Raw genomic sequence first — 10,046 nt, 5'->3', positions numbered from 1 at the left:
TAGTAAAATATATGTATGATTGTGGATTTTCATGGATGAATTAAATAATTGTGGTTTTTTTCTCTAAATTATATATTTATATATTATGAAATTTAATTTAATTTTGATAAATTAAATTGAATTTTTCCCTGTAAATTTGGAATTTTTTCCCTAATATTATTATCATATATATAGATATAAAGGATCGTTTGTAGAAATACATAAATATGGAGAAGAAGCAGACTCTAAGATGTGGAGCAGTTAATACTATAGTGATTTATGGGGTTGCCCTGAGTTTCTCGCTCATAAGAGGTTTAGCCTTATGATATATCTTCAGACCCCCAAACATTGCTGGCCTGGGACCTCTGAGATTTTAAAGAAGTCTCAGGCTAGCAGCGTTTGGGGTTTGATGATATGCCGTAAAGCTAAATCCCTTATGAGTGAGAAACCCACAGTAACCCCATAAACTAGCCTACCCCACTATAATATATATATGTATGTATGTATATATATATATATATATATATATATATATATATATATATATGGAGAGAGAGAGAGAGAGAGAGAGAACACACATCTACATATATTTATATATGATTGTATGTGTGTGCGTATTGAATGATGTATTGATGGATGGATGGATTCAGCAAGAGATGTGTATTGAGAAAAACAGAGGCGAAGTGAGAGGGAAACAGAGATCTAAAGTCAGAGAAGATGTGTGTGTATGCATAAATGATGAGGTGCATAAAGAGAGGGGGAGGGAAGAGGGAGAAAGAGTGATAAGTAGAGAAATAGAGACAGAGAGAGAGAGAGTAGGTGGGGGAGAGAAGTCAGTGACTATAAATATTCGTTAGAAAATTACTATTTTTAAATCTCACAACGAGAGATATTCAGCAACAGTACTTTGTAGTAAAGATTATTTGCCATCATAACATGGCACTCCTGGTTTAGGACGAATGTTGCTGTAGCTTAACCCCAGGAGACATCATCTCCAGCTGGCTATACAACACAATCTGTGTCCTTATATTTTCGAACAAGGGAATATAGCACCCCCACTCAGCTCAAAACAGTATCTGTGTATCACGACTTCCGGGTTATTTCTCTTCATCAGCACAGAATAAATGTTTGGCTAGAATAAATGTTTGGCACTGCCAAATTCCCGTTGAAAACTATATATTTCAAACAGGAATTTGGCAGTGCCACTTCTAGCCAAACAATTATTCTGTGCTGATGAAGGCAAATAACCCTGAAATCGTAATACACAGATATTGTTTTGAGCTGAGTGGGGGTGCTAGATTCCCTTGTTCAAAAAATGTAAGGACACAGATCGTGTCCTATAGCCAGCTGGAGACGATGTCTCCTGGGGCTAAATTACATTCGTCCTAAACCAGGACTGCCATGTTATGTTGGCAAACAATCTTTACTCCATAAATATTTGTGTAAAAGAAACGAAAGCTACCAACCTGATTGTCTGAAAGTTCCCAGATTTCTATTTGTGAGTCTTTTAAATCTTCTGTCATATATTCTGCCACTAAATCACCTGAAAAGATATTGCTCTCTAATGTTACAAAACCATGTAAAGTATTAACCAATAACTGTTTCTAACATAGGTACAGGGCCTGGAATTTATAGTTGGGTGGGGATGCAGTTGGTGATATGATTTATATCCCCCCTGGTTCTTGACTTCAGTCAGAATTGATCTCATAACTTTCAGACCTGGAGCAAATGTTCCAAGATATTTTTTATGATGCCCTCATGATTCCACCAACTCACTGCTCTGAAAGAAATTCTTTTACTCTTTTATTTGTTTCAGTCATTTGACTGTGGCCTTGCTGGAGCACTGCCTTTAGTCGAACGAATCGATCCCAGGACTTATTCTTTGTAAGCCTAGTACTTATTCTGTCGGTCTCTTTTTGCTGAATGGCTAAGTTACGGGAGACATAAACACACCAACATCGACTATGAAGCGATGGTGGGGGAGACAAACACAGACACACAAATACATACATATATAAGATAGGCTGCTTTCAGTTTCCATCTTCCAAATCCACTCACAAGTAAGCACCCAGTAAACTCTTGTTAAGTGGTTGGCATCAAGAAGGGCATCCAGCTGTAAAAACCCTGCCAAAACAGACATAGAACCTGGCAGAGCCCTCTGGCTTGTCTGTTCTTGTCAAATCAGCCAACCCATACCAGCATGGAAAAAGGACATTAAATGATGATGATGATACACACGCACACGCACACACACACACGCACACACACACACACACGCACACACACATATATAAAGATGCATGCATACATCAGAAATAGCAGCCAAGTTTCCCTCATATTAAAACCAAATGAAGGTTGTGATCATTTAGTGGTGAGGACCCCACATTGAGGCCGTGGTAACCCAGGTTTGAATCTTGGTCACGGCAGTCCAGCATATTAAAAAATATTTTTACGGGCAGTGCTCCAGCATGGCCACAACCTTGAGGGCTGAAACATATAAAAAAAACAATAAAACAGTCTTGGTTATGCTACGTCTGGAATAACATGATGAGATGGTCATGGCTGGATTGTTTCTGATCATAGGTCTGCTCATTCAGATCTGAACTAGGGCTTAACAACAACAACATTCAACAACAAAAATAACATTGTAAAGGACCTACAGTTTTGTTGATTCTTGAAAGGATGCCATAGCCACAGTGTAACACCTTCATCACCTTTGGCACCAGACTCCTGAAACTGATCCTTTAACACAGTTTTCAGCAAGGATCTTTTGCTAGACTTTGTTGTCCCCAAGAGGAAAATCCTTGCAGTCCTACAACAGAGTATAACATAATAAATATAATACAATACAATTTGATATGATATATCACATATATATATATATCATATATATATGTGATATATAATATAATGTATCATCTAATATCTATATGGATCTTCAGACACATTGGATCCTTCCATGCCAGAACTGAGAATAGATGTTAGATGATGACAAATGATGACAAGGACGAGGACGACGATGATGATGATGATGATGATGATGATGATGATAACGGTGGCAATAATGATAACGATGCTATGAAAGATCGCCCATTACAGCAAAAATCATGTCCTAAAACCACTTGGTTATGCTTGCACATGCAGGGACCTGCCCCCTCTCTTGCCTCTGATGCATTAAACATTTCCCCAAATAGTCATCCCTTTACACCTATCATTCCCCCCCCCCCATTTGTGGTACCATTTGGCTGCTGTAGTCACCTGAGAGCAGAACTGGCACATATTACCTCATCCCCCTTCTGGCCATCGCCCTTCTCCTCTCCCCTGAGCCACTTCTATTCATCATTATCATCCTGTCCCAATTACTGTAGTCCCTTACATATCCCTATCCCTCCCTCTTTACTTCTCCCACACCTTGCACATCAACCCATAACTTTCTGATCTAGTCCCCTTCCTAAGCCACTCATATATCTCCCATCTTACCCCTCTCTATTCTGATGTTTCCCTTCACCCTCACCTCTGCCCTTGTTCCTTGCTATCATCACTTTTGCCCCTATCATTGTCCATCTGGTACTCCCTTCTCACACACTTATGAAAGTAGCCACTCTTTCATCCCCTCCCATGACCCACCATTTGTATCCGCAAAGGTAGTACTGGGGGTCCTTGGAAGTTTGCTCTAGCACTCCATCACTATTTTCCTTTGATCTCCTTCAGCCATGTGTCTCCTCTACCAAAACACCTGTGCTTGTCCCTCAATCATACAGTTCCCAACCTTTTACTACCAAGGACCCCTTTTATTTAAATGAGTTTTCCCACGGACCCCAGAATATTGAAAACTTAACATGTTCACAGACCCCGAGTACTACCTTTGCAGACCACCAGGCATCAGGGGACCACAGGTTGGGAACCACTGGTTTACCCTCTCGACACCTGGCATAAATCCACCCATCTCCATCTCCTAAATAGTCCCTCTTAGGAGTAATAGCTTTTCTCCCTTTTCTTTTCTTCTCTTCCTTGTCAGTAGCATGGGAAAAAGGCACCCAGTTCACTCTGTACAACGGTTGGCATTGGGAAGGGTCTCCAACTGTAGAAACCATGCCAAAGCTAGCAACGGTGTGCAAAGTGGCCTTGCAACTTTTGTCATGCCATCCAACCCATGTCAGAATGGAAAGATGTTGAATGATGAATGATGAATGATGAATGATGATGATTATACATTTTGTTTTTATTTAGAACAGTCCAATGGATGGCCTGTTGCTTTTGGGTTTCCTCGATATGTAGCAAATTCTCCAGACAAGTAAAAGAAATACAGGGCATGTGTGTATTTACTAACTGAAAGGAAAGATTCGATTGGACTAAATAAAGGCTTTTGGACAGAGTCAGTAGAAGAGAAGGAGAAGTAGAATAAGAAAAAAGAAGAGGAAAAAGAAGTAAAAAGGGAATAGAACAGGATGTTAAAATGATGATGATCATATCAATATATATACACACACACACACACACACACATATATATATATAGCGGACGTTAAACGATGATGATGATGATGATGATGATATACATATGAGGTCGTTGCCAGTGCTGCTACCAAATCCACTCACAAGGCTTTGGTCAGCGAAAGGCTATAGTAGAAGACACTTGTCCAAGATGCCAGGCAGTAGGACTGAACCCGGACCCATGTGTTTGGGAAGTAACCTTCTTACCACACAGCCATGCCAGCGCCTTACTATATGACTATTTATAAACAGTGTAAGAACCATATGCTTGTATGCCATAGTGATGCATATATAATGGAATAGAAGGTTTAAGATGCTTGTGGGAGTATCTCCTTTCCCCATTATAATTATTTTTTGTAGCTTCAAGGATCTGGAACACAAAGAAGTTCACAAGCAGAGTACAATTCAATAGCCATTTATTTACAGAGTTCTCGTTCATATTGTTTGCTCTCAGTGACTGTCTTTATAGCAACAAATGGTTTGTCCTAACTCTGTACACATGAGATTCATTAACTCTGGAGATAAGCATGTGGAGTCAGAGCAAGACAAGAGTCCACTGTGAGTCGCTGACTATGCAGTATTTCTCAGTGTAAGTGCAAGAAGGAACGAGAGAGAATGTCTTATTCTCCTGCTTAAATACTGGTTGCTGATGAGAGCCTCGTTGTCGTCTTGCGCATGGCAAATGGTTGCAGGCAAGATCTTGTTCTTGTCTTGGACATGGTAATGGCTACCAGTGAGATCTCGTTCAAAATAGCTCTGGCTTCTTGTGCCTCAATTACAAATTAAAAGCAGCTCTAGTTTATAAGAATTATCAACCGCACATACTCAATGTATATGTTTTGCTTGTTTGCCGATTTCTTGCCTGATAGCATTTTGGGGACAACTCCCTCATAGCATTGGGTGTTAGAACACATGGTATGAGAGCAGATTGTATTGAAACTAAAGCAATTCCAGTGAGAGAAACTCATTTTAACCATTCAAAGATCCATAGTAATGGTTTAACTTTGCTGAGACATTCATGATGTGTTTGTACATGTGTGGCTGTGTGGTTAAGAAGCTTGCTTCCCAACCATGTGGTTTTCAGTTCAGTCCTACTGCACAGCACCCTAGGCAAATGTCTTCTACTACAGCCCCAGGTTTCCCGAAGCCTTATGAGTGAATTTGGTGAACGGGAAATTGAAAGAAGCCCATCATATATTTATATGTGTGTGCGCACATTTGTGTGTCTGTGTGTCTTCTTGTCTTGACATCAAGTGAGATTGTTCCAGTCTTCTGTGGAAAAATATGTCCAGTCTAGAGGAGGAGGAGGAGGAGTAGGCAAGACTCTTCCTCACACTGTCTGCAACCAGAAATAATTATGTGATGACAGAAATATAATTAGTACAGGACATTGACTTTACACTTTCTAATTAAAATTATCATCATAATTAGACTTGTCACTCTCCTCACTCATTTCTTCAGCTGTAAACCATTTTATCACATTACAATATGGATCGACATTTATAGCTGGATGTGTCTATATATGTATATGTCTATATTTATAACCATATATGTTGTATCAATATATATCATTAAATCTCCATTTATACCCATATTTATCTTCTGGTATATTAATAAATATCGTTATATCTATAACCAGATTTGTCTATGTGTATTAGTTTATCCAAATATATCTTTATATTCACATTTGTTTATATTCAGATGTATGTGTATGTGAAAACGTGTGTGTAGACATTGTGCATATGAGACAGACTAACAAATGCAGCAGCCATTTTTATTCAAGATTTACATTCAAATAAATCTATATACAATTATCTCTATATTTGAATTGATATATATCTACAGGCACAGCTGTGGCTGTGTGGTAAGTAGCTTGATTCCCAACCACATGGTTCCAGGTTCAGTCTCGCTGTATGGCACCTTGGGCAAGTGTCTTCTGCTTTAGCCTCAGGCCGGCCAAAAGCCTTGTGAGTGAATTTGGTAGATAGAAACTGAAAGAAGCCTGTTGTATTTATGCACATGTATGTATATATTTGTGTGTCTATGTTTGTCCCTACCACCATCACTTGACAACTGATGTTGATGTGTTTACGTTCCCATAACTTAGTGGTTCAGCAAAAAGAGACCAATAGAATAAGTACTAGGCTTACAAAGAATAAGCCCTGGGGTCAATCTATTTGACTAAAGGTGGTGCTCCAGCATGGCCACAGTCGAATAACTGAAACAAGTAAAAGAATATCTTTATATATCCAGACACATATATATATATATATGATGTTTTTTATGTGCCACCTGCACAGGAGCCAGTCCAGCGGCACTGGCAACGACCTCGCTCTAATGATTTTCTAATGTGCCACCAGCACAAGTGCCAATAAAGCGACGCTGGTAACGACCATGCTCAAATGGTGCTATTTACGTGCCACTAGCATGGAAGCCAGACAGCTGCCCTGGCAATGATCACGCTCGAACAGTGCTGTTAATGCTCCACTGGCACAGGTGCCAGTCATTGATAGAGAGAGAGAGAGAGAGAGGTGGATGTGTGAAGGCAGAGAGAGTCATATTTCATCATTCTTTAATGTATGTTGTCCATATCGGGAAAGGGTTGGATGGTTCAACAGGATCCAACAAGCCACACAACTGCATCAAGCTCCAATGTCTGCCTTGGTATGGTTCTACAGTTTGTACAGCTGGGTGCCCTTCCTAGCAGCAGCCAGTTTACAGGGTGTTCTGAATGCTTTGTACATGGCACTAGTACAGGTAGGATCGTCAAACACCCCTCAGGTGAGTGGGTTTGTAGTAGGGAGGGAAGTGACTCTCTGCCAGGTGTTGAGAGGCTGAAGAATGATACAGGGACAAGCACGGGAGTCAAGAGATACAAGGCTACCCCACATCATATAAGGGTCGATGGGAATAGCTGGAAAGAAGGCAATCAGGAGAGTGATGAGGTGTCAGGGAATGTTCTCAAAGGTACAAGAAGGTAAGTATGAGAGAGAATACAGTCTGAGAATCAAGAGGGGTGGGCAGTTAAGTTTGTAGGAGAGTGAGAGGTGGGTAGAAGTGAATGAAGTAAGTTGTGAACAAAGGTGGGGAGGGGGGGGGGAGGGTAAATATCAATCCTTGGGAGAATGGAAAAGAAATAGGAGTGGCTCAGGAAGTGAGGATGGTAAGAGGAAGTCTGCAAAGGGTAGGGTTAGGGTTAGGGTTAGGGAACAGCAGAATATTATAGAACAATGAATGGAGATGAGTGGGTAAAGGAGAACAGGATGGGTGGGTGGGGGAAGAAATAGAAAGAGGTACAGCAACAGAGATGGAGTTTAGAGATACATAGGGATGGCTATAGTGAGGGATAAACAAAGGAAGAATGCAGTTGATGGCAGATATGAAGTCTGTTAAGAATGAGATATGGCAATCAAAAGATGTAACTCAGTGGAAAGGGAGAGATAACTGGTGGCACAGAAAAGGTGGGGTCAGTTCTATATTTAAGGGATGAGGAATTATGTACATTATTTACATTTGACGGATATTTGTCTTCATCTTGTCTGTTGTTAACACAACGTTTCAGCTGATATATCCTCCAGCCTTCATCAGGTGTCTTGGAGAAATTTTGAACCTGGGTTCTCATTCCTATGATATTTTTCGATGTAATTATTATTATTCAGGTCACTGCCTGAAACTGAACTCAGAATCTTAGGGTTAGTAGCCCGTGCTCTTAACCACTAAGCCCCAAAATTCACTCCATAATTGCCCACGGGCATATGGCATAGTGGTTAAGAGCGTGGGCCACGAAGCCCAAGATTCCGAGTTCAATTCCAGGCAATGACCTTAATAATAACAACAAACAAGATGAGGACAAATATCCATCAAACGTAAATAATGTAAGATGGGGTCAGTGGAAAATATTAGTTTGGTGAGGAAGATGAGGAAGATGTATGGATGACAGACAGACAGACAGATACTGTACATTATACATTTTATCATTTAGATATACTATGATTTATAATACAAAAATTTATACACACTGTAATCTGTGTGTGTGTGTATGCATATATTGTCATCATCATCACCATCATTTAACATCCGTTGTCCATGCTAGCATGGGTTGGATGGTTTGACCAGGGCTGGCATGCTGGAAGGCTGCACCAGGCTCCAGTCTGGTTTGGCATGGTCCCTACAGCTGGATGCCCTTCCTAACACCAATCACTCTGAGAATGTAATGGGTGCGTTTATGTTCCACCAGCATGGGTGCCATTTGTGTGACACTGGTATCTGCCATGACAATTAGTATATATATATTTTTTTATTTATTTATTTATGTGTTTCAGCCAAGTGGCTGCGGTCATGCTGGTGCACCACCGTGAATATATATATATATATATATATAAAAGAATACAAAAAATGGGATAAGAATGCAACAGGCGACAAGACAACCAGAAAGTTAGATGATACAAAAAAGGGACAAGAAAAAACAAGGGCGGATCATTCAGAGTTTTCTTTCCTCAGTCAAGTTCCAGATTATCTTTGCAGTTTTGGCTGGTTATACTCGAGACGGCTCCAATCTGGCCAACCCCAAAGAAAATCTAAGCTAAGAGCACTAGATTCCTTGGAAGAAAGCAGTGAATGTATACGAAAACAAGGACGGTAAAAAAACGAGAAATGGTACACAAATACAAATGCAAACAGGACATATATATCATCATCATCATCACCATCATTGTTTAACGTCCGCTTTCCATGCTAGCATAGGTTGGATGATTTGACTGAGGACTGGTGGACCAGATAGCTGCACCAGGCTCCAGTCTGATCTGGCATAGTATTCAAATAAAAAGGGGCATTTTCCTTGTTCCTGCCTGTCTCCGTCTCTCTTGTTTAATTGCTTTCCATACTTACAGTTGATAAAGTCTCAATGACTGAAACGGTACTGAAATGTTTTTTATAAAATTATTTTAGCATTTTCTACCTTGACTTTTTTCCCATATATATATATATATATATATATATATATATATATATATATATAGATATAGATATATAGATAGATAGATAGATAGATAGATAGATAGATATACAGTAATCCCTCAACTATCGCAAACCCCACCGCAACAGGTGAAAATCCAAGAAGTAGAAACAGTATTGTATATTTTTGTTTCTTATTTTCATTACTTGTATATATTTATTTTATTAATGCAAAACAACATCACAGAGGAATCAACATAAGCGTAAATAATAAACCACAATAGGTGAACTGCAGTATGGCAAGGGATTATTGTGTATCATCATCATCATCATCATCGTTTAACGTCCGCTTTCCATGCTAGCATGGGTTGGACGATTTGACTGAGGACTGGTGCAACCGGATGGCTACACCAGGCTCCAATCTAATTTGGCAGAGTTTCTACAGCTGGATGCCCTTCCTAACACCAACCACTCAGAGAGTGTAGTGGGTGCTTTTACGTGTCACCCGCACGAAAACGGCCACGCTCGAAATGGTGTCTTTTATGTGCCACCCGCACAAGAGCCAGTCCAGGGGCACTGGCAACGATCTGGCTCGAAAACCCTACAAGGCCATTCAGGCGG

At 40.1% G+C, this 10,046-nt stretch overlaps 1 protein-coding gene across 1 annotated transcript in view; it reads right to left on the bottom strand.

Moving 5' to 3' along the window:
* LOC106869899 (uncharacterized) overlaps positions 1–10,046 on the bottom strand; it is a 25,345-nt gene that overhangs the window by 10,932 nt on the left and 4,367 nt on the right. The window contains exons 2-3 of the mRNA XM_014915827.2: positions 2,640–2,791; positions 1,446–1,522 (exon numbers count right to left, since the gene is read on the bottom strand). Coding sequence (XP_014771313.1) covers positions 1,446–1,522; positions 2,640–2,791 — 229 coding nt within the window. The remainder of the gene's footprint in view (positions 1–1,445; positions 1,523–2,639; positions 2,792–10,046) is intronic.

Source organism: Octopus bimaculoides, chromosome 1 (genome assembly GCF_001194135.2).
Source record: "Octopus bimaculoides isolate UCB-OBI-ISO-001 chromosome 1, ASM119413v2, whole genome shotgun sequence".
Classification (NCBI taxonomy): Eukaryota; Metazoa; Mollusca; class Cephalopoda; order Octopoda; family Octopodidae; genus Octopus; species Octopus bimaculoides.
Note: the sequence above shows the minus strand (reverse complement) of the source record. Positions and strands in the feature narration are given on the sequence as shown.